Genomic DNA, 25,458 nt, shown 5'->3' on the forward strand with positions numbered 1-25,458 from the left:
AACACTGCTTTAGGACATGCCACAACATCTGATCAATGACATGGGGACCATCAGATGCAGGAGCCAGTAGCCCAAGGCAGGGACCCATGGCTCCATTGCATGCTCAACTGACAGCTGTCATTTGGTGCAGGTTGGCAAAGCACCAAAGCACCTGGGAGCCCTGGCCATTTGAATCCTGTGTTGCCCACCAGCATGGGGGATGGAAACCCCCCAGTGGTGCCAGGGGGGACAGCCTTTCATTCCCAACACTGAGCCAATTCGCGACCTCGCTCTGCCTGAGGTCAGACATCATTGGTTTAACGTGAGCCAGGCTGCTCTAGGGAATGCAGTCGAGGCCAAGCCACCGAGTATAGGTCACTTAAGATGTCCCAGGACCAGCCAGTGTCAGGGAATGGCCTCCAGTGTGGCCCATGAGCCAGGGGAAGGGAGACTCTGAAAGCCCACGTTCTTTCTTCTCTAGACCAGTGGATATTTATAGAAAGAATAAAACCCTATGCAGGATGTGGGGGTGGATAATAATATGTGTGAATACACTAATCTGTCTGAACAGTTTCTTGGCTGTCTGCTTTCAATGGTAATAAATATCTCCTAAAAGCCGTCTGCTGGATGTGTTTTTGGTAAAGTCTCACACTTCCCCTGCTTGAATACATTCCAAATGTAAGCACCACACACTCCACTATAGAGACCCTGTTGTGTTCTGAATTCTTAAGTTATGCAGCTCAGCAGCTGTGATAATGTAATGGTTTGCAAAATAATAGACTTGCAATACGTCAAACTGGAATAACACATTAAATAATGAATAATGGGGGCACAGAAAGGTTTAATTTATAGTGTGTTAAAAATACTGCTCCAGAAATATTGCACCCTTTCCGTCATTCCAAGACCAAAAAACAAAACAAAACAAAAAAAAACCCAACCCTTTCACCTCAAATATTCAGATTGTGGTAAAGAGAACACTTTCTCGTTGCATTTTTTTTTTCCAATAAAAATGCTACATTTGCCCTTTCCTTTGTGGAGAGACCTAATCTGAGTTTGGATGGCTGGTCACACACCACTCATTTCGCCTCAGGATCCATGGTGTGTGCTGGAGTTCAGAATAAATGGAGGAGCATTTGTTTTCTGTTTGTCTCAACATGTTAGAGTGAACGTGTTTCCCGCCAGTAGCAATGGGGCCTGTGAGAGATGACATTGTCCTGTGTGTGCCTTGACTCCGATTCTCTTTCCAAATTCTCTCACATAGGGAATTTTATGATGCAAGAACTTTCAGATTTCATTCATTCTCGCCTTTAGTGGGTATTGGTGGAGCTCCCGTGATGAACGTCTTACCCTTGGAGAGCTTGTCATCTTGTGCAGACTGAGCTGGTGTGAACTTGGGGTGTGCCTCGGGCTATTGTAGGGGAAACGGTGCTACAGGAGCCCAGGGGTTAGGGGAGAGGTAGGGCCTAGCAATGCTTCCCACAGGAAGTCACCTCTGAGCTGAAGGGTGTGGATAGGAAATTTTGGGGGTGGAGAGGGTGGCAGACAGAGGAGCTGTCACGAAGGGTTCCAGGTGAGAGAGCACATGGTAGTTTGGAGGAGCTGCCCAAAGGGTCAGGACAGTTGGAACATAAAATATCCTGGGCAGGATGTGGGGAGAGAGGTGGGGGAGTCTAGCAGGACCCTGATTACGAAGGGCCTCGTGGTTACATTTAGATATGTGTCCTTATCCCAAGGCAGGGGACTGCGGGAGGATGTAAGCAGAGAAGGGATGTGGTGCAAGCCATGGTGAGAAGGCGCTCATTAGCTGCAGCAGTAGGAGCAAGGGCTGAGGGGAGCAGGACAAGCAGCCATCATAGAGCATCATCAGGGTGAGAGAGGATGATGGCTGGGACTGAGGTGTGGGGAGCAGAGGGCTGTTTCAGAGACAGGACTGAGAGAGCTTGGGCTGCCAACCAGGTGGAGGAGGTGAAGGAAAGGAGGTGAGTGAGGAAAACGCCTGGGCCCTGGTTTGGGTTTTCTGGAGGCTGGTGGTGTTGGAGGGGGAGCAGCATTGCCAGCAAGAGGGAAAATTCTAGTCTGGGCCTGGTGAATTGGAGATGTTCAAATGTTCAAGAGAATCTCTGGTCCATTGCACTGTAAGATAGGTGGATATGAATGTTAGAGGGGATAGATCAATGGGTGGTGAGTGGTCTCCTCTCAGGTAGCAGAACAGCTTTAATAGGTGGAGGTGACCGTGCTAACATTTCAAGAGATGTCACAGCTGGGAAATAGGTGGGTGAAAACTGAGATTTGGCAGCTTGATGATTACCTTTTGGAATGGTTCTGAGCCCTCATGGGACACCATCCCAAGTTCTAAAGAAATATACACTTCTTGGCTTCCTTGAGTCCCACCTGGAGTTGAGGTGGACAGTGGCCCAGCAGGTTTCACCTCCATTAAAAATCACAAACGAAAACAACATGGGGTGGGTCACAGAGAAGAGTTGCCCACTTATTCTTAAATTTTGGTCTTACAAAGGTGACGGCCAACATAAAATAATTTTTTTCAAGTTGTGGGGTTATTGTAGTTTGACAAACACCCCCACCGACACCACCATCACAGTTCAACTCCCAGAGAAAATTCCCACATTTTCCCTTTCCTTAACTCATTTATATGCTATGTTCTCGCATTTATTAGAATTTCCCAGGAAGTTCATTTTTACCTTTGGAATAAAAGCATCTCACTTTAGAAGGGAGAGACAATATTCCATGGAGAAGTACCTGGGCACTCTTCCTTAACTTGAGAAAGTTTAGTTCCTTGGTATTTGTGTGCAGTGAATATGGAGTGCTTTCTTTTCCCATGGATCTTACATAAAATTCAGAACCCCAGGGACATTATCACCCTGAAATACTGCTTGTCTTGGCCTAATAGTGTGACTAGCTCTAAAGGACCTCTTCAAGGTGATAGGATATGTGTGACGTGCCACAAGTTATTAAAAATACAAGCCAAGTGTTCTGCACACAGGGTTAGGTAAACATCAAAATCACTTAAGAATATTTAGTGGTTGCCTTCCGTGTCTCAAGTACTGGGTTAGACCCTTATGCATACATAATTCTTTGTCCTTATCAAGCCCTTTCAGAGGTAGAGGTGCAGAGGGATAAACTGAGGCTGGGAAAGTCTAAATCACTTTACAAAGCCACAATATTAGTAAACAGTGAGGCTGGAACGGGTTCCTGGGCTGCTGTATTCCAAGCCCCATCCTTGCCGTCCCACCACTTGCTTCTTGCAGCACCTGAACTGTCTTTATTACTTATTGTGTAGCTTAATTAGATTGACTTACAATGGCTCCATTGATATAAACCTCATGTCCCTAATCACTCTTATTTTACCCAAGTCTGGTGTTTTATATTTCTTTTCTTTTTTCTGCCCTGCCCAGCACAGCAAAGAGCTTAGGGTCATTGGTCTGCCAAAATGTACGTGCCAGAATCAAACATGGTCTCCTAACCTGAGTATTTCTGTAATCAGGGTTTGATGGGTGTCTGAGTAGCATGGCTAGAAAGTTGCATTTCCTTTCTTGCAACTCAACTTCTTGGCAGTGGGAAACACAAGCAGCTGTTTAATACTGGACCTTTAAGACAGAGTTGTCAGTGCCCTAGAAGCCATTACTTACTCTCTTTGGTTTTAAAGCATCTCTGACTTTGGTCCTGCATCTCTATTTCCTCTCTTATGACGTACTGAGGACATGTGTGTTATAACGCTTCCCTCCTGGCCAGGCTACACGGTCATAGCTGCCCCAGAGAGCAAAGTGGGGGAAGCAGGGGCCCTTGGCAGAGGTGGTTGCCTGGCAGGTAGGACACGAGGCTCCTGGGTTTAGTCACCTCTCTGTCGTGGACCCTATATCCCTGGACAGAAGACTGATCCATTCCTTGGTGACCATAACCTTGGTCTTGGGGTCTCACTGGCAATGCAGGGTTGGAAAACAGAGGAAACAGATGCACCAGCTCATCAAGGAAGGGCATTATAGAAACTGAAGGACTTCACCAATGGAATATTATGGGATGATAGAAACCACCTCCAATGTCTGCTGCCCTCTTGGCTGCCGACGTAACTGAAAAAGCTATCGCCGCTCTTAATTCAGTGATTCCCAAGGAAAGAGTGCTGGTTCTCAGTGTTTGTCCTTCAGGCAGATGCCATTTCACATCTTCTCTGCCTTTTTTTTATGTAAATATATGACTCTGATTCTGAAAATTGTCAGAAAACCACCAATAGCATAAAAGGCCCAACTCGAGCTGATGGGGTATCATATGTTCCGATGAGCCTTACCCTCTAATGATGGAGCGTGAGATGGTGGATTCCTGTGAAATGCCTGGGCACGCTTCCTGTGAGTTACGGTATCCCTGTCCCCCAGTTCACGTCCAGCAGTGGGGATTAATATGCTGTCCAGGACTCCAGTAATGTGCCTCCCTTAAGGGCCAAGAAACTATTGGAGGAGATTCCTAAGTGCGTGCAGTTATGGCATGAGCTCAAGGGCATATGGGGTTCGCATGTAAGTATATGCAAGCATCCGTAACAGCAGACATGCTTTATATATATGGCACTCTATTCACATATGGGCATTTACTCTTAAATCAGGAGTCAAGGACCAACAGAAGTAGGAACTGCCCAGGGTTTCTTGAACATACACATGGAGATTCTAACAGTATACCAGAGATTACCAGGTACCTATGGGCTTTTACCCATTTATATAGGATGACCATATCCTCAGTGTTGTCATGTTGTAGGATTTGATATAACTGTTGGTTCTATCCTCAAGAGCTGTTTGGTGTAAAAGGGAGCACACAGTAGGCACTTAATACATACCAGCTTATGAGCCCAAAGAATAGATCTCCAAGCTTGCCACAAGAAATACGTTCCAAAACAAAGATCTACACACAACGAGAACGGGCCATAGAGATGTATTTTTCATTATTACTCAAGTAGCAGAAGAAGATGGAACTTGCCAAGAGTCAGGGAGTCAACCTTGGCTTGAACTCTAGAGAGCCTCTCAGAGTTTTAAACCTTTAACTATGTTTTCTCTAAATTCAAAAATCACTGGGTAGTCAGTATACAAGCCAGAAAAACCCACTAGAAGTAAACTCTGCTCCCCTTTATAAGATGGAACAGGTGGCTGATCTATCAAGAGAGCGTCTTTGGATGTCATCTACTTTAGTAGGTCTTAGATGACATCTGAGACATCTCTCTAGACATCGACAGCTCATGGGGGCTGCCATGATTTACACAGGGGCTTTTGGCGTTGCAAGACTCAGAGGACGGCCCCTTCCCTGCGTGTGTAGTAGTGTCTGTCCCCACATAGGTGAGCCCGACCCTTTAACCATGGTCATCCCAGCAACTGCATCGGTTCCTGCAGGGAGGGACAAACGCTGGCGGTGACTTTTTTCCAGGAGCTTCTTTGCCAGGGTACAATAGACTAAAACATGCTTTCAGGAAATTACCAGCGTAATTTTGAGCCAAAATCTAAAGTATTAATGACAAACCGTAGCAGGATAGTCATTGATGTGAAAATGGCAGAGAGTCTTTTAATTAACTGGTTGCCTAATTTAGACCATCAAATCTCCAAAGTTCCAAAGCTCCAAACGCCATCATCAGCTCCTCCCAGACGGAGGAGAGCCACAGCCCGTGCGAGTGGGAATATTTCAATAAACAAAGAAGAAAGTGGGTTTACAGGTCCTGGAAATTTCTCTGCAAACACTCACATCTCTCATAGCCGGTCCTGAGAGCCAGCCCTGCCCCAATCTTTTTCCTACTATTTCATCACCAATAGCTTCCCACACATAGCCGACATAGTTCTCATCACCTGGCGAGAAAAAAGTTACATGGGACACAGTGTTCTGCAGTCACTAAATTTCCATTAGTGAAACTTGCAGGCAAACATTACAAACAGAAGTGATGCTGCGTGCAATGAAAACACACATCTCCCTTCCTCTAGAACACTTGCCCAGGGAAAAACAGACAGCCCGACACAGAGCTTACCCTCTCCACGCTGCGTCTTCTCAGAGAGCCGTACGGAATTTTCAACAGAAGTCTCTGTGACCTACTTGGAGCCACAGTTGCCTGAACCACCATGGCGCAGAACTGTGTGTGTGCGTGTGTGTACACGCGTGTGCGTGTGTGTGCCCCGAGCAGAGGGGAGAGACGGAGGCTCCCTCAAAAAGAAGTTAGAGTCTCCTGGAGATTTCCCAAATATCAAATAACTGGAAGAGTTTTTCTTTCGACCATCTGAGTCAAGATGCGGTTTGTCGGGTGGTGGGGGATGGGAAGAAAGAAAAGAAAAAAACACAGCTCAAGTTCTGCAACTTCAAACGTGGGTCTTCAGCAGTGTGTCTTTGCCTTCCTCCCTGTGTCCCCGTGCGCTGACTCTGAGAAACTGCTGTGTCCCAGAAGTGGGCAAATTACGTTTCTGGAAGAAGGATCCAAAAACGTCAACTTTGCTTCTCGTGGCTCTGGACGGTAACCAGGTCAGCTGTCTAATCGAAGCTGTATCAGGGGCAGTGTTCGTTCCGTCACGTGGCTCTGCGGCCCGCGGCTGTACAGTAGGTCACATGTGCACTTTAAGAGACTATTTGGACTATCACCATCTGGTGCGGAGATTAATGCAAAAGCCCACATTCCGACTGCACTCTCTTCTGTACGCGGGAAAAACATCTGACAAAACACTTTGGGGCTCAGGGGGATCCCTCTTTCCACTCATAAATTATATGTAGGAAACCAAGCGCCAGACATGCTTGCCTTTTTCCCCCCTCCTGCCTTCCAGCACAGAGAGAATAAATGTATGCATATAATTAATTATATATGTGAATGCGGTCCAAAGAGAGGAAGCGTGAGAGGAAAAAGGAAGAAGGAAAAATAAAATGTTTGTATCACATGGCTCGTATGAATCAAATCCAGGACAACAGGCAGACTTGCGTTTGGCACTTCCTCATTTAAATGTTTCGCAGAGCATTTATTTTTACACATGCCAGTAAACACAGAGTGGTTATGTTTGATTTTACAAGACTCTGAGAAGGCCTGTCTCAGCTCGGATAACTCCACTGCATTTGCCCGTTCTTTTCTAGTTGCACTGTAGAATCCCAGTGCAGACAACCTCCTCAGATGGACAGTACAAAGGGTAAAAAATCCTAATTTGCCTGCAATTTTTCTGTCTCTGACACACTATTCACCTACCTCCCCCATCTCCACTGGTCCCTAAATCTGCTTATTTCTGTTGCAGAGAAAATTACTATACAGAAAAACAAGTAATAAACTTGCAGGGCTTTGCTTTCCTTTTCAAAGTATTTCTATAAACACAGCCCTCTCGGTTCTGGGTTTTATGAAAGGGATACGAGTCCCATGTTATTTGGTGTCAGCCTGATGTCACTCAGATGCTTTGGGAACCAGCTAGCTTTACTCCCCACGGACCGGGATTTGGTTTATTGAAAGTGATGCAAAAGAAAGTTCTGTTTATTCAAAAAATCTAATAGGAAATGGGGGCAGGGTGCAGAGTGAAGAACCAGAGTTTTGCACTACTAGAAAATGCACCAGGGAAAGACCCAGGGAAGGGGGTTGCTGGCAGTGGCAGGGGTGGGAGGGACGGAACTGGGGGTGCAGCCGGCCCACGCAGGCACACATTAAGGGGCGGTTAAAGAAAGCATCGACTTGATGTGGGAAATTCCAAATATACAACAATCGGGCTTTGTTTGTAATTGGTTCCATATGTGCTGTTGGAGAGTGAGTGCGAGGCAGAGAGAGGAGGAGAGAGCCGGGGGAAAGAGGGAAGCCAAGCAGCTTAGGGGCTAGCAGGGAGCACAGCTTTTCTGGAGAGATGGCTCGCGGCGCCTGGCTCTTTATTTCTGGCTTCCCTCCTTCACTGCCTGGTTTCAAACTACTTTCTTGGGGGAAGGGTGCAGAGAAAGAAATCGGGAAGGACACCCAGCCATTTGGCTGAATCCGTAGAACATCTTCCCTTTGTAACTCCCCATTTGACTCTGTGATGGTTTTGAACAGAGGTTGGGCATGTTCACAAATGCTCACCGGCCCTGAGCCTGGGAGTTTTTCCTTCCCGCTCAGTGTCAGTGCCCTGCTGGATTGGACCAACCAAGAAGCTGCCATCTCTTCTCCGATCAGGCAGGGGCAGAGACCCTGGGTGCTGACTTTATTTAGATTCCACTGAATACAACTTCCTGTTTCCCAGGGGCATTAGTGAGCGTCCCCGCGAAGGGCGTAAGGCTTTCTGGCATAGTTCAGACCGTAAGGGACACTTTGATGGACTGAGTGCAAAGGAAACAAAAACATGTGTGTTTGATTAGGGCTAAAAGACATATAGAAGAGAATGTTAATGGAACAAAAACAGATCTGCGCCAGACTCCCACACACGGAGCCCCCACGTTCCATCCCACAGGGAGGGGGCAGGGGCAGGGTCCTCTCCCATTGCACCTGGAGCCTCCCCCCAGCTAACCGGGAGAAGGACATGGTTTCAGAGCCCCCAGTCGACTTAGAGCACGTCGAGTAGGTGGTCGCCTTCTCAAAGCAAACGAAGGCTCTCCAAGTCCAGTTGTCCCAGAATATCTTTCCGATCATCTTGCTGGGAATGCCTGAAATTTCACAGCTAAAATCAGTTATTTCGTTTAAAGTGTTTGTTTCCAGAAGGCTATTGTTATACTGCAGATGTATGTCCCAGGAGAGGCTGCACCCTCCTATCTGAGCAGATGTGACCACGTTGAGAGTGGCGAGGGGCCCCAGCAGTTGCCAGGCAACTTGTGGGCATTAGCAGAAGCGATCCCACTGGGTCATTGTCTATATTTTAAAGGGGATAAACCTGGGGCTCAGAGAGGCTAAATAACTTGCCTGAGGTAACCCAGCTAGAAACATCAGTGCTAAGATTAAAATTCAGGTGAATACATTTGATTTGGGGGCCACACTTTGTCGGTTACACGCTCACCTCTCATGGATGAGTTTAGCACATGATAGTAGTTTGGAAATCCAGAAAGGAGATAGGTCAGCTGGGTCTGGGAGGGGTGAAAAGACTCTGAGTCCTCAAAAAGGAGGGAATTTAAATGCAGGAAGTTGAATTAGATTGAGAACTTCTATTCTTGGGAGCTGCCTCTTTGTTTCCTCTGGGAGTGGAGCACAAGAGATGGGTGAGCTAAGGAGCCAGCGGGGTGGGGATGGGGGCCTGAGAGCAGCAGAGCAGGAAGCTGCACAGCGTCTGGGCCTGGGGGCTGGTGGGGATGGACCTGGAACCTCTGAGAATGGGCGGCCACTGCTGGGGAGGAGTGGTGGGGAGCCCTGGATCCTCCCTCCTACTGCCCTGCAGTCTCCACCAGTGTCTTCCATGGCTGAAGGTGGCCGGTTGGCACAAAGCCAAGGAAACAGCCACATAGGCCGGAAAGGGAAGCAGGGAGGAGAGGTCCTGAGGCTAAAGGGTCCAGGGCAGCACCAGGGGGCCAGACAAAAGCACAAGGGAGCTCTCTGCAACGGGGAATAGAACTTAGGGAGAGCAAGGTTTCGCAGGATGGAGGACGATGGGGTTCCCTGTGGGTCCCACAGGGTGGGGAGTCAGGGAACTGTGTGGGGACAGGGCTGTGAAGGCACTCCAGCCCTAGAGACTTGGAGTGGCTGCTTTCCATGCCTCTTGGAGAGGAGACAGCCTTAAATGCTGGGGTGGGAAGGGGTTGGTTGGATGAGTGGTTTTGCACTATTCCTTCTTGTCTCAATGAAAATATTCACATTAAAATCTGGAATGAAAATGCACAGGAATCAAGTGAACCCTATCTCAGGAAAATCAGTGATCTTGACCCACCCAAGCAGAAGGTATCAAGTCACATGGGTGTCTGTTGGGGACTGAATCATGTCCCCTACAAAAGGCAGCTTCAGGTCCCAACACCCTGGTCCTGTGGGTGTGAAGCCATTTGTAAGTAGGACCTCTGAAGATGTTACCAGGGGTGTAGCCAAACCGAACGAGGGTGGGTCTTATCCAATATGGCTGGAGCCCTTATAAGCAAAGGAAATTGGATATGGAAAGAGAAGCCAAGGGGAGGAGTCAGAAGCTGGAAGTCAATGGAACCCGGAAGAGAAAGAAGATGCTACCATATGCATTGCCTTATCATAGAAAAGCCAAGGACCCCCCAAAGATTGTCAGCCAGCCAGAAGACACGGACCCCTAGAGGAAGCCAGCCTCCTAGCCTCTGAAACCAAGAGCCAATAAATCCCTGTTGTTAAGCCAACCCATTGTGTGGTATTTGTTTTAGCAGCTGGGAAACTGAGACAGCATCCTTGGTCCCAAAAAGCAGGATGTATGGAGACGGCCTGAGATAACAGCCCCCTTGAGAAGGCATTTTACAGCCTTAATGGGAAGCTGCACACATGAAAGCAGCAGGGGCTGACATTGTGGCATCACGGTGGCAACAGCCACCCCACACATGGGGTCAGCAGCCATGCTGGTACATTCTCAAATGCTTCTCCTGATGGCATGCTGGCCTGGCTGAGGGCCCAGGACCAGTTGCTGTAAGTTCTCCAGGGTGAACCCCATGCATTGACCCTAAATGCTCATCCCACTGTTTGCCCAGTGCCTGAAATTACCACTAGTCAGGCGACCGCTGGGGCCAGGGCGCTTTGTCCCCTAAGCTCCATCACTTTGCAAATATTGCCTTCAAATTGTAACTCATTATCTTAGATTTATTTTGTTCACCTGGCAGAATGCCTAAAGAACAGACAACAAGGTTGGGCAGAGGCTGCTGAAGTACTGAATGTGGGGGCCATATTGGAGTTCCCCAGCAAAAGGTGACCTCAAAGTGCAGCACCCCTGGAAAGGGGCAAAGGACAGGGAGCAGGGGCAGTGTTGAGGTGCACGCAGAAGTGCCCTCCCGGAAAAGAAGGCATAACACAACCAGAAAAATGTTCTCTCTCATCTTGTCCTTCTTCTTCTTTCTCTCCCTGGGAAAGGCGACATACTGCTTACATTAGGGAAAAACAAAAAACACAGACAACTGACAGGATAAATGTCTTTTCTAACTTCCATCTCAAGTGGCCACTTCTTGTAAATTTAGCAGGGTGTGAAAGGGGACTGTGTCTCCATTTTTTTCTGGAGGACTCATGACTATTTCCCCCTTCTCCCACATCCAAGTCAAGGTGCTGAACTACCTCGCCTGGAGGTGTCTGAGACCTGGACATGAAACCCCAGGCTGACTTCCCCCAGGAAGAGAGAGGAGGTGTGGGAGACTGCTCCCCTTCACCACCTCAGGGAAACTGTGGGTGAGCACCTGGGAGGGTGGAACCTCCATGAGCTATTTAAAGGGAAAAAGGCTGGGAGAAGCAGCTGTGGCTGCAGAAAGAAGGAAAGAATGGCATTTGGGGAGTAAGTGTGACCCCATTGTTGGGGAACAGATGTGGGCCTCCTGGGAGAGAGGATGTGGGGTGTCCTGTGGAAGGCAGGGAACCCCCAGCTGAAAGAGGCTGCAGCTGTGGGGCCCAGGACCCAGAGGGGGAGTCTTAAATAATCAGCTGGAAGAGGTGCACCATCTGTGCCAGGCTGCAGTGGTGGGGGGCAGCCCTCAAAGAACCCATGAGGTACTCCATGAGCAAGAGTCAGGTTTGAACACCTGTCGATCCCAGAGAGCCCCCACCAGCCCAGGACAGCCTACGGTGGGTAAAACTCCCCTGCTGTGGTAGTTTGAAGCTGTATGCACCCCAGAAAAATATGCTCTTAAGCATATGTTCATTCCTGTGAGTGTGACCCCACTGTAAGTAGGATCTTTCGATGAGGTTATTTCAGTTAAGCTGTGGCCCACCTCAGTCAGGGTGGATCTTAATCTTCTTACTGGAGTTCTTTATAAACAGAATGAGAGAGATAGAGAGAGACAGATAGGTAGACAGAGAGAGAGAGAGAGGAACCATGAAAGCAAGGAGCCGAAAGCAACGAAACTCAAAGAGGAGGGAGAGCCCAGTAGATGCCGCCACGTGCCTTCCCATGTGGCAGAGGAGCCGAGGATCGCCGGCAGCCAGTCTTTGAGAAGAAAGCATTGCCTTGATAATGCCTTGATTTGGACATTTTCTCGGCCTGAAAACCACAGGCGAATACCTTCTCATTGTTTAACAGACCCATTTCATGGTATTTGCTTTGAGCAGCCAAGAAAACTCAAACAACTGCCCTGGTCTCGCTTCTGCCAACTCTGACCTTGGAGGTGCCCGAGGCAGCTCAGGGGGTGGGGGCAGAGGGGGAGGCATGCTCTGAATGAAGTTGGGCATTTTAAATTATGAGTATGTGAAATAGGTAAGAGGGTAAGCAGGATGAGACTGAACCAAACTCACGCAAAGAGAACATAGTACTAACAAATGTGGGAAATTCCTAGAGGTGGAGGTGGCAAGTTTGGAGGGAAGTCATTTTCAACATCCCACTCCTCTTTCCATGACCTCCTAATTCCGCTAGCCTGGGTAATTCACATCACTTCTCAGTGCAAATGGTGTCCGAGGTTATACAAACAGGAAGACTGCCTACATCCATAATATTCTGTTTGAAAAGTAGCCAAAATTTAGGCCAAACATGACCCCAGTATCCCCAAGAACTGGATGGAGTCATCAAGCAACACTTCCGTCACCAGAGCTCATGTGCACTGAGCCTGCAGGATTATCTGCACCCTGGGGGTGGTTTAAGGTTCTCTTGGTATTAACTTCTGCACTGAGACAGTGAACCGAGTTTGCATATCCAACCTGAGGAAGGCCATTGCCTCCTGATCCTGTGCCATTTGGAAGAAGCTGTAGCAGAACTGTAGCTGCTTGGATGGGCAGATCATTCTTCCTTTCCTTTCCCTCCCTCCCTCCTTTCAATGCTCTCTCTCTCTCTCTCTTTCTTCTCTCCCTCTCTCTCTCCAGCTCCCTCCCTCCCACTCTTTCACCTTGTCTTCTTGAGCTGCTATTTAGATCGTGCTCTGTTAGTAGCTAAAGACTATAAAAAGAGGCATTTTTCTTGTAACTGAATTGCTGTTTGACTCCTGATTGTCATTGTGAGGGAGTGGGACAGGTGAGTCTAACATAGCTTCTGGGGTGACATTGTCTGTACTCTCCTTTCTCCTTGTATTCTATTCCAAGCTCCATGATCTGACCTTGCCCTGGTCTAAACCAATTTCATTATTCCCTGTATAGCTTAGGTCACTTGTTCATTCAATAATTACTTTATTGAGTGTGTAATAAAATTATAGTAATGCCCTCATGCAGCAATTCTATCACAGGCACCGTCTAAAAGTTTTTATATTCATTAATTCATTTAATTCTCACACCCCCTTCTGAGATAGATGCTCTCCTCTGTTTTAAAGATGAAGCAGCTGAGACATAGAAAAGGGAAGTAACTTGCCAAGGTTTGCAGGGTAGGTGGCACACAGGTGAGCCTGTGTGCTTAACTGCTGCCCTCTCCTGTGTCTCCATTACGTTTCGGGGGCTGGGTCAAGATTGGGGTGTGTGTGCAAGGGAGATTTCACATATGAATAGTTTTCTTTCATCCTCAAACTCATCCTGTCCCTGTGAGGTCTGTGGTGACATGAAAGCACACCTGAGACCTGAGTGCAGATCTGGGAATGGACCAAACACCTACCCAAGAAGATGGAAGGACATAACAGTAGGAAAGTTCTTTGTGAATGGTAAACACACACACATATACATGCACATGCAAATGCATGTGTACACACATAAAAATGCACACACATGTAAGAATGCACATACAAGCACACACACAAACATGGATGTGCACAATGTGCAAATGCATACCTGTGTGTGCACACAGGCACACAACAGTGCATGTGCAAACACATGCAGACATGTGCAAATGTATAAACATGTTCATACAGACACACAAACGTGTATGTAAGGGCAAACCTGTGTGCATATGCATTCACACACAAACACACAGGCACACACAAGATGCACACACATGCATACACACCAATACATACATACATGCACACTCAGCCACATCCCCATAAAGGTACACACATGCACACATTCACACACACGCCATGTTTGTTTCTGCTCTCAGCTCTGCACGTTGTTTTTGTGCTGCTCCCATCACTCCCACAGCCTTCCCAGACCTCACTCTCCAGCTCTTTGTTTCCATACACATTCTGCTAGAAGGTCCATGTTTCATCCATCTGAACACCTTGAAGACCATTGCCTTAGCCACACATTTTGGGTGGTTGAGAGGCTTCTTCCTGGCCTCTAATAACTCCCTGTTTACCATGTTTCATTTGAGTGATGCAGTAAAGGGAATTGGTTAATTCAGATCAAGACTCTCATCTCCACCAACTCAAAAGCACACAACCATCTCAAAGGAAACCAGATCCCACATTGTTCCAGGGTAGGGAAGCAAATGCACATCAGCTGGAGGGAAATCTCACATGTCAACCCGCATCCCAGATTCTCAGTTGATCTTTACGACAGTGACCAAGCTGTAGAGAATGTCAGATGGAAGATATTACTGACCTGTATGGGGGGATCTATGTCTGTTTAGAATCCCTTGCATCACAGATAGCCATTACATAGACAAGCATCACTGGTTTATTAGGAAGATTGTGCAACTCTTCACCACTCAGGGGCAGCTGACAGCATTTATTTCTCCCCAAAGAGGTCCTGCATGTCTGGCTCTGATCTGATTTGCCCCAGTCAGAGCTCCACTTGCCCTCTCCAGCTTGAGATGAAGTCAGGTTCGGTGGCTGCAGCCCGGGCTATTGCCTCTTCTGCATGGAGAAAATGCCTCACTGCACGTGCTATTAGGAGTGGTGTCGTGTCCAGGTTCTGAGCAATCAATAATATTGCCAGGATGCTTGTGTGATTAAGCGGGTAATAAGCTGACCTGCGTGGGGCTGGCTCTGTGGTTTGGCTTTTGAGACCATTTTGCAAAGCCCTTTTTCATGTGCTATCAGTTGTGGATGGATTTTGATAACCAGCATTGATTTGCTGTGTTTATGAAGTGCAGTTTGCACAGGGTAAACAGTGTAATTGCTCCTAGAATGGCAAAATAAATAATGTCCTTATCTACTGTATTGATTACTTGGAACTGCCTGAATGTATAGTACACATCCAGATAGAGTCAATGGATGTTGACTTTTGATTTTTATTAGGCTTAGTTCTCAAATTTCAGGTGCCTTAGATAAGCATTGGGAGGCAAATGATCTATTTTCAAATCTGCCTCTAATTTCCAGGCTTCCTTTTTTCCAGGAGGAGAAATTTAACATGTACTTTTCTTCAACCAGAGGATGGTTCGTCTTGGTTTAAGTAATCCCTCTAGTGCTGCAAAGGAGGATGGCTTTCTTGTGGGTCATCAGACAACTTTCTTTTCTGTGTCCAGGGACATATCACTCCCAAGAGCAAATGCCCCTTTGCCCAGGGGCATCAGGAACAAGGCACATGGTCTGTATTTTCCCAAGGTGAAGAAAGAAAGCATCTTGACTCTGTTGGATAGATGGGTGCCTTGGGGTCTCATGCCATGGGAGTATGGTTCACCTTGAGGACATCCAACATCCCATAAGTCAAAATACTAGTTTCCCTTATACAAGAGAATGGTCAGAATAGTCAAAATGCCTTCATTGGACAAATCCTTAGAGAAAAATGAAGATGAGTGGGAGATTCTAAGTGTTACTTCTTGCTTGGGTTGCTCCAATCTATTTTAATTAACACCTATAGCATGAATGTAGTTAAAAGACTCTTGAGAAAATTGAATGAGACCATGGAATCATGCGGGAGAAGGACGGTAATAAGAACTGGCATTGAGAGCAGATTCTGACTTACATAACATGGAACAATGTAGTGTAGACTTCAACATGTGGGCAACAAGGAGCCACTGGAAGTTATTTGCAGGAGTGAAATATACCATCTAACCTGAGTTTGGGGGACTTGAGTGATGACAGGATGAATGTAGAATGGAGAGGAAAGGTGTGATACAGGCAAAGAGAGAAGTGACAAGGTTATTGCAATTGTTCAAATGAAAGATGATTAGGGTGAGAACCAGGCCAGAGGTGAGTGGGTGAATAAGAGATATTGTGGAGGTATAAATGGTAGGAGGGATGGTGGTAGTTTGGGGCTGTTATGTACCCCAGAAAAGGCCATATTATTTTAATCTATTCTTGTGGGTGCAGACCTATTCTGGGTGGGACCTTTTGGTTAGGTTGTTTCCATGGAGATGTGAACCTGCCCATTCAAGGTGGGTCTTAATCCTTCACTGGAGTCCTTTATGAGGGGATAAAAGGCAGAGACATTAGAAGATAGCTTAGAGAGAGAAATGCCCTGGAGATACTAAGAGAAGACACACAGACACGCAGAGAGAAAGCCACTGGAATCAGAAGCTGAAAGCAACAGAGGATGGAGAGAAGGACCAGAAGATGCCAGCCATGTACCTTCCCGTGTGACAGAGGTGTCCCAGATGCCGGCGGCCTTTCTCAGAGAAGGTATCCTCTTGCTGATGCCTTAATTGGGACACTTTCATGGCCTTAGAATTGTGACTTGTAACCTAATAAATCCCCACTGTTAAAAGCCTGTCCATTTCTGGTACACTGCATTTCAGCAGCTTTAGCAAACCTAAACAGGAGGTATATAGTGCTCCTCTGTAACTTATATTCTTAGAGACTAGAGGGATGATCCCATTAGCCAAGAGAAGTACACAGGGGGAGGGAAAGGTTTTGGAGGAAGATAATGAGTAGCTCTGGACATGCAGAGTTTTTGATGCCTGAACACTCTAACCTGGAACTAAAGAGGAGAGTCAAGCCTGGAGACACAGCTCCAGAAGTCAAGAGCAGACAAATAACTGCTGGACAAATCACCATTAAAGTGTGTGGCAGACACACAACAACACAAACATTTACTTCCCACACACCTCTGCTCAAGAACTAACTGGAAGGTGATGTCCGATGAAGAGAGAGTAAACCTCTCTTGGAACATGGGTTCCAAGAGGACAAATTGGAGGAAAGGGGCAAAGGAAATTCCCAGAATAAGGGAAAAGAGGAGTTCCAAGAAGACGGTCACATGAGAGGCCCAGAGAGAAGTTCATCCAGTGGTGCAGGGTGAGAAATGGCTCCAGGAAGGGCATCTCAAAAATAAATAAATACATAAAAAGGGACCAGTTGAGTACCTGGTGAGTTTGACCATGGGTGACAGTTTTGCACAGCTCTATTGGAGAGCTTAGAGAAAATGATCGAGTGGTACACAGAATATGAAGCAAACAATAAAACAAAGCAACTATTAACTCTAGGAAAAACATAAAGTTGTAAAGGCCAGGAAGGATATGCAATCAAAATATAAAATATTACATAGCTTTAAGTAATATTTTGGTAGTGGTAATCACGTCAAACCCTGAATTTTTATCAACTGTGACAAAAATGGATTGAGAAGATAGAAAGGGAAGAGATAGATGTGTGTGTAAGGATGTGGAAAAAGAGAGCCTAAGCCTCATCTTTCAGGATGGCAACACAAAATGTCAAACACTGAGTAATTAAGAAATAGCAGTATGAACATATAATTGTAAAACGTGGAGTTAACTACTAGCAGAAACAGCTGAAAGAGGTGTACATAGTTGTTGCTGGGGAGCAGGACTTAGGGGTTGGAAGGAAGGATGTGGATCCTGGAGGTTTTCTTTCTAAGCTTTGTACGATTCTCCAGCTTTGGGATGTTATGAACATTGTCATCCACGTGTAGTATTTTGATTAAAATAAAAATTAAATTGTAAAGAGAAAGAACACACAACATGGTGTTTGAACTGGACAAAGACAGAGAGCAGTAGGTGTAATGAGAAAGTCCTGGGGCCTTGGAATGTGTATGTGTGTCTCTCTAGTGGGAGCAGGTGTCTCCTGCTCTTACTGCTTGGACTGATGTGCAGCTAGATGTTGGATTATTTCACTCAAGAGAGCTTTCAGGACACCTGTTTGATGCTTCTATTTTCTTTTCCTTCAACTTGTGCCAGGGCTCTCAGTCTGTGGCACTGCTGTTGGGACGGTGGCTTTCACCTTCAAGCTATACTTTGGAATGAAGCACCTTAGATCTTTTGAAGCGAGCTGAGGAAATAAGACAATACATAGCTATCATGCAACAGCTCTGAGTTGTCCTCCAACAACAACCAGTAACTGCTGGTTACCATCCAGCAACTCTGGGGCTAGTCCTGAAGAGTCACTCATACACTTGACAGTCTCCTTGCCTGTGCTCTTTTCTTGGGTGCACTATTGGGTGTACACATTGGTGTGTGCATATGTGTCAGCTTTTGCATTGGCATGTGGATGTGCATTGGTGTGTACTGGCATGTACATTGGTGTGTGTATATTGGCATGTGTGCATTGGCATGTGCGTTGGCATGTGCACTGGATGTGTGTGCATTGGTGTGTGTTGGCGTGCCTGTGCTTCATTGGCGTGTGCATTGGCATGTATGTGCACACGTGTGTGCTATTTCCTCTCCTGAACCCAGCAGCATAGCCAAAGCCAGAATCCTGGAGAGCTGACAACTAATTAGGAAACACCAGGTCTGAGGTGTCCCTTTTGTCTCATCCTGAAGAAGGCTTGCATTCCCACCAAGCCCCCAGTGGCCTTTTGTAATCCTGGAAAAGAAGCATCAATATGGAAACAGCTGTTCTTGAGATAGTGAACTACATCCTAATGAGTGTGCTGTGAGCCGTAGAGGAGACCCGAGGCTGATGAGCTCTGACCAAATTTTCTTTCTAAGACAATGAGATGCACACAGGAAAGCATATAATCCCTACAAAGCTATGAGGGGTCACTGGCTATTGGTGTCAGGCTCCCATTGTTCCTATTTGGGATTTATCTCAAACCCTGGGGGATGTCAGACACTCATCCTGTCTCCTTCCTGGGAGGGAGCTCTGGAGAGGCAGCCCCAAATCACCTTGCTCAGAGCCCCAGTAAGGACGCTGCTGCAGGGCTGAGGGGTGCATGGTCTGTCCCCAGGGCTCTGTCCCTGCCAGCTGCAGAGCCCAGGATCAGGTGCTCGCACCACTTTGGCAGGCGATTTAACTACTGGTGGGTGCAGTTCAGGCAGGAAGTGAAGGCTGTGCTCTGAGAGAGCCCAACCTCTGGCAATTCAAGGGTGTAGGGTTAGGAGGCAACTAGAGAAGAGACTCCAGGGGTGGAAGAAAGGGCAATGGCTTTATGCCCTTTCCAGAGGAGGCAAAGGAAGAGGAGAACCCCTCTCCAGTGCCTCCTTCACCCCAGGCCCAGCCCTGGAACTTTCTCTGTGTTCCCTCTTTTATCTGCCTTACAGTCCTGCAGGCTGGGTAGTAGGATCTGCCCTTTATTGATAAGGAAGATGAACCTGAGAAAGATTAAATGCTTGTCCATGGTCAGATGACTAGGAAGTGTGGAGCTGGGGTTCAGACTCAAGTCTGGATGTCAACGCTGCTTCTCAATGTCCTTTGGGGATGTGTGACTTGGTGGGAACACCGCAGAAACCGAGGAAATGATGTCACAGTGCCAGGATGTGTTCCCTCTGGAGGGGTATATGGAGCCTTCCGGAGGAACCCCAATATTCCAATTAATCTGGGTGGTGGTTACAAGGGGTGTCTGTTTTATAACCAGTTCTCTAGTCTGCACGTCTATGTTGGATGAACTCTTTATATCTCACATATTTCTTACAATAAAAAAATTCCAAACAGAGAAAGAGCCCAGCCTCTGCTGTTTGCATTGCAGCCAGCATTTCTTTGTCACAGCGGTGGTCTCTGGAGAGTGCGTCAGAACCTACATCACAGAACTGGTAAGACACGGGAATCCTAGAGAATGCTTTCTTTTGTATCTTACTTCTTTTCTCAGGAGGCCTTCATCAAAAATTAATTTTTCCAATTAAAGTAAAATATTTATTAAAAGGTAAGCAAATTCTCAGCAAGTTATTTTTGTGGATAGTGACAAACCAACTCTAAAATTTCTATGGTAAGTCAGAAGACCCAGGAAAGCCAATATAATATTGAAGAAAAACAAAGTCAGAAGTCTGACACTACCCAACTTTGAGACTTAACATAAAGCTACAGTGATCCAGACAGGGAGGTAGTGGCAAAAGAATTGACACATAGATCGATGGAGCAGAATAGGGAGCCCGGAAATAGATCCACACAAATGGAGTCAACTGATCTGTGACAAGAGAGCAAAGGTGGTTCCATGGAGGGAGAAGAGATTTCCCAACAAACAGTGCTGGCAAACCGGATGCCTGCAGGAAATGAAAACAGATCTAGACACAGACCTTATGCTTCCCATCAAAATTAAATGAAAATGAATCATAGATCTAAACAAAAAATGCAAAGCTATAAGGTCTAGTAGATAACATAGGAGAAAATCTAGGTGACCCTGCATGAAGGGATGGCATTTTAGATGCTACCCCAACAGCACAATCCATGAAGGAAAAACTTGATAAGTTGGATTTCATTAAAAATACAAACTGCTAAACATTGTTAAGAAAATGAAAACCTAAGCCACAGACCAGGAGAAAATATTTGCAAAACATGTATCTGATAAAGGACTTGAATGAAAAATATACAAAGAACTCTTAAAGCTCAACAATAAGAAAACAAACAACTCCATTGAAAAATGGGCATAAGATCTGAACAGTCACCTCATCAATAAAGGCATATGGGCAGACAATAAGCACATGAAAAGGTGCCCAGCATCATGTGCCATTAGGGAATCGCAGATTAAAACAACGAGATACTACAACTCACCTACTAGAATGGCCAAATTCCGAAATACTGACAACACCAAATGCTGACGGGGATGTGGAATAGCAGGAGCTCTCACTGAGGCTGGGAATGCAAAGTCATGAGGCCACTTTGGAGGACAGTTTGGCAGTTTCTTACAAAGTTAAACATAGGCTTACCATACAACCCAGCAAACATGCTTCTAGGTATTTTCCCAAAGGAGCTGAAAACGGATGCCATGCAAAAACCTATATGTGAATGTTTATAGCAGCTTTATTCAATATTGCCAAAACTTGGAAGCAAGTAAAATGTATTTCAATAAGTGGATGGATAAACAAACAGTGGTACATCCATACAATGGGATATTATTAAGGGATAAAAAGAAATGAGCCGTGAAAAGACAGGGAGGAAACTTAAATGCATATTGCTAAGTAAAGGAAGCCAGTGTGAAAAGTCTATATACTGTATGATTCCAATTAGATACTATTGGAAAACACATTCTGTCTATTATAGAGACAGTAAAAAGATCAGAGGAGAGGGGAGAGAGGGGAAAGATGACTAGGTGAATTACAAGCAATTTTTATGGCAGTGAAATTATTCTGTGTGATTCCATAATGGTGGATACATGACAGTTTGCATTTGTCAAAACTCAGCACTGTACAAGACAGTGAACCCTAATGTAAACTATGGACTTTAATTAATAATAATGTATCAATACTAGTTCATTAATTGTAATAAATATACCTAATGCAAGAAATTAATTAATAGGGGAAACTCAGGGAGTGTGGGGGGGGGTGTATGTGGAGCCTCTCTGTACTTTGTGTGCAATTTTTCTGTAACACTAAATCTGTTCTAAAAAATAGTCTATTAAAAAATTAAGCCATTGATACATATTGATTGAGTCTATTTATGCATTATTCTTCTAGATGCAATGGAGCCTACAAAGAAACACAGGCTCCTTGCCTCCTGGGACTTAGTACATGAGGACAGGTCAAAGATATGCATAATAAAAATATGAAAAATAAATTGAAAAGTATGCATAATAAAAATTAGAAAAACCTGAGTTTGGGATGGTTTATCTGGAGATAACAGATGGGACCAATTAGAGCAGAGATACTGAATGCAGGGAAATAATTAGAAGGCTAGTCTAAGTGGGAGGTAGACCCAAAGTGGGGCCGCAAAATTGTGGGTTGTAATTTACAGAAAAGGACGTTGCCTGTGACTATGTTCCCTTCCAGGAATCATTTGGGGGCTTCCAAGCAAGATCATGGTCATCAAAGAAGATCATGGGGTAGAGGGGAAGAAATTCCTGGCTTTATGGTATTCAGATAAAACAGCCTCCTGATTACCTTTTTTCTCTGAGCTCACCAAACTCACACCAAGGTTCTGGATGGGTGACAGCCACCCCACCCCCCCACATGCCCTGGGTGACATGGCCCCGCTGCTGCCCCCACTGCGTCCCCTCCCAGGCAGCTGCCTCAGAAGCCTCTATTCACATTGAGATGAAGCAAGAAGGTCTGTCCAGAAAGCTCTGTGTGCTGGGGGTCCCAAAGGATGCCCACCGTGCCTGAGCCATTCCTCCCAAGGTGCGGTCATCACACAGACCCCACAGCCGGTCCCTGCCGGGCCACTCCCTCTGGGAATCCTGCCAGCCCAGAGCGGCCTCAGTCTGAAGACAAATCAATAAAGGGGAGAGCCCCAGCCTCTCCCATCTGTCAAAACACACCACTCCCTGGACGGTTCCCGAAAGGGATTCTGTGAGGGAGGGACAGAGCCAATGCGCAAGCCTTTGCCAGCTCCCAGCGCCGGAGCGGCTCATCCTCGGAGACGACGCAGTTCCCCTCCTGCAGCCGAGCCGGTGTTGTTCTTGGAGTGGAGACACCCTTCAGCTGTGTGACCACCTGCGTGGCTCACCCAGACTGCAGTTTCCTAAACCACGGTCAGTAACACGAAACGAGCAGAAGACCCCGAGAGAGGAATGAGAATGGTCATGGGTGGTTGGAGGTAGACATGATGTTTGGGTTGCTATACACGCCGGGGATTCTCAAAGACCGTGTTTCTGCAGTCGTTACAGGTTGCTTTTCTTTTAAGAGCAGCACACTCAGACCGCTTCATTAGGAAACCCACCCTAGAGGAGCTCTGGGGGCCCTAACGCTTGTGCACTGGTGGGAGTCCAGGCATGGGGCTCTGCCCTGCACCCTGGATTCTCTACCTGAAAAATGCAGTACTTCATGCTCCCGCCCCCTCATTCTGGAAGGATGATGTTCACATCACAAATGAATGTGGTTCTCCCAGAGCATGCCCATGAAGCTGCATTCCTCCCTTCCGGCATGTGCGTTCTATTACCTCACCCCATTCGTTCAGGCTCCTGTAGGCTATTTGATTTAAAGAAAAGCAGCATCTCTGCAGATTCATCAATGGAACATTCTGTTCACTCGAGCAATGAGCATGGTTCCCTCCCCCAAGGCACACGAGTAAGAAATAACAGCAGGGCGTGGGAATTGGACAATCGGGGAGAGGGGTCAGTTTCTGAAATGCGGACACAATCACAGGCACTTCCGCGGTGGCTGGCCAGGGAGAGCCTCTACTTACAAACACGTCCATGAGCAGGTGCTCCAGGGTCACCTCGAAGTCCTCCAGCTTGGCAGCTAACATCATGGCAGAGCTAGGGCTCGCTCTGGAGTCCCACAGATGGCCGGGGCCCAGACAGCCCTTGGCTCAAAGGCACCGCTGGCGTCCAATTTAGGCGTAAAGCAGACTTGCCACTAGTGGAAAGAGGAAACCCTCAAAACAAAATGGAGCATTGCAGGCAGTGCTGCTAGAACTTGTTGGCCAGGGGATGCACAGGATTAAACAGAAGAGCAATACAAATGGTGCTGCAGGGTCAGCTGGGGTGCAGAGTGACATCGACAAGTGGGGTGTCCAGGCTCTGTGTCCCCGTGACTTCTTGTGGGGACCCCAGTGGCGGGCAAGCGAGGAGACAATGAGGTAGCAAAGCAAGAGTGGGATCGCGGCACAGCCTGCCGGCTCTGATATTTATAGGGCCCCAAGCTTTTGACTTGAGCCCGTTTCTCGCTCATTTCTGACCTTTCATAAATGGTGGAGCACACTGGAGCGTATTGTCGAACGGGGGCAGAGGGTCCCGCAGAAGTTGGCTGTGACCAAGGCCGGGGCAGTTCACACAGACACGCCATCAATCGTGCTTTGTGAGCAACGCATCAGACCTTGTTCTGTCCACGAGGACAGAAAGGGACATGGTCTTGTGAAAAACAAGGAAATGAAAGTAGTGGGGAACTAAATTTTTTTCCTCAGAATATTATTAGATCCCTCATGCTCTCCCCCGTTCCCTGCTCTCTGCATCCCCTGATAAACATCAAGGGAAAACATTAATCTCTTGTGTCAACTCCTTAAGCAACGGCCAGTTAAGGAATATCCACAAATTCTTGCAAATGCCATTTCCCCTTTTTTGCCTCCAGAGTTTGCTTTTCCTAGCCTGAGAGACACGGCTGCCTGGGGCAATTTTTCAGGCCTGAGAAAGTATCTCAGGGACATCTGGTTGTCAAGGCCATAGGACTCTTCTCGCAAGGACCGCACAAACAAAATGGCCTCGGTGTCACAAGTGAGTTCTGTCCTGTAAGTAGCCTAGCCAGTTTCCAAGCTGCATGCTCCACGCAAACTCCAGCCTTGACCCAAACAGGGTATGGACACCTCGGGGCCAAAGTGATCAGCTCTTTAATAGTCAATACGGATGCCATGGAAGAGTGTGGCCAACATGAAACTGGGAAGGAAATAAAAACGTGGAAGGATTCTGCTCTACAATAAAACTTTCCTGCTTCTTGTCAGAGCACTCTAAATTGTGGACGGCAGAATCTCTCCAATTCAATGTCTTTGCATGAATTTTCATTTTCCCAAAGGGCACACAGATCGACTTAATTCAGCATGGAACATTTAAATAAAGCAACCATAAAGTAAAGACGGAGAAAAAAAATTGATAAAAAGTCTCATAATATTTAAAAAGCAGATTCAGAGTCTGTCAGAGTGGGTTTATTGCACATAAACATTCTTTGAGTTATTGTTTCTATTCTCCTTTCTGAGCTCTAAAAGGGCAATTGGAATGGGGCCCATGGCAGGGGTCTCTTGTTAGGCAAAGGCACCGTGGAGGGGGTAGCTGTGCTGTGATGAACGATGAATAGTCGAGAATATACAGAAAATGTATTTCCCCAGTGAGTGGACTTGTCTTCTCAGACCTTCCTATTGGCTAATGTGTTTGCCATGTCTGAAATAAAATCAGTAGCCAGAGGACCAACATCAGCCACGAAGACTTCTTGCCTTGCAGTTAGCATCTTAGCTGTCCTTAGTGCACCACATGAGAGAGTGAGGGTGCCACACCACCAGGGGACACTTGGGGAAGATGCGTGTGCCTCTAAATGCAGTCTCAGGGGAGATTTCAAAATCCAGTTTCCTTTAGCCACTTCTCCTAGGAATTAAATTTGGACAAAATGTTTACCTGTCTGGAATTTCATGCATTTCTTTTGCTTGCCCTCTCCCTAGGATGGATGAGGGACCAGCTGATGGAGAACAGTTGATGACTTGTCCTTTAAGGCAGCCTGTCTTCCAGTCCCTGCAATGACTGTTTTCTCAGGCTTTAAGGACAGAGCAAGACAGTGGCTTCTCTTGGAATATAAGTGGGAAATATCAGGGCCCAGGAGCCCTGAGTGATTGCTATTCTAGATCCAAGATGCTGAGGAGGATGGATCGAGAACATCCTACTTTTAGGAAGCACCGGAAGGGAAACTGATGAAGAAGCAT

General features: G+C 46.6%; 1 protein-coding gene across 4 annotated transcripts in view; it reads right to left on the bottom strand.

Annotated features, from left to right (window-relative positions):
• FRMD4A (FERM domain containing 4A) overlaps positions 1-25,458 on the bottom strand; it is a 449,454-nt gene that overhangs the window by 305,648 nt on the left and 118,348 nt on the right. For 2 of the 4 annotated variants that reach the window (XM_037847307.1, XM_037847309.1), the window contains exon 1: positions 5,987-6,456. The exons of 1 other annotated variant lie outside the window; for it this stretch is intronic. In XM_037847307.1, the coding sequence (XP_037703235.1) occupies positions 5,987-6,079 (93 nt within the window). In that variant the 5' untranslated portion in view covers positions 6,080-6,456. Of the gene's footprint in view, positions 1-5,986; positions 6,457-23,241; positions 23,594-25,458 lie in introns of those variants that run through there. One more of the 4 variants, XM_037847308.1, reaches the window with a different exon arrangement.

The sequence above is a fragment of the Choloepus didactylus genome, chromosome 8, assembly GCF_015220235.1.
Source record: "Choloepus didactylus isolate mChoDid1 chromosome 8, mChoDid1.pri, whole genome shotgun sequence".
In the NCBI taxonomy this organism is placed as follows: Eukaryota; Metazoa; Chordata; class Mammalia; order Pilosa; family Megalonychidae; genus Choloepus; species Choloepus didactylus.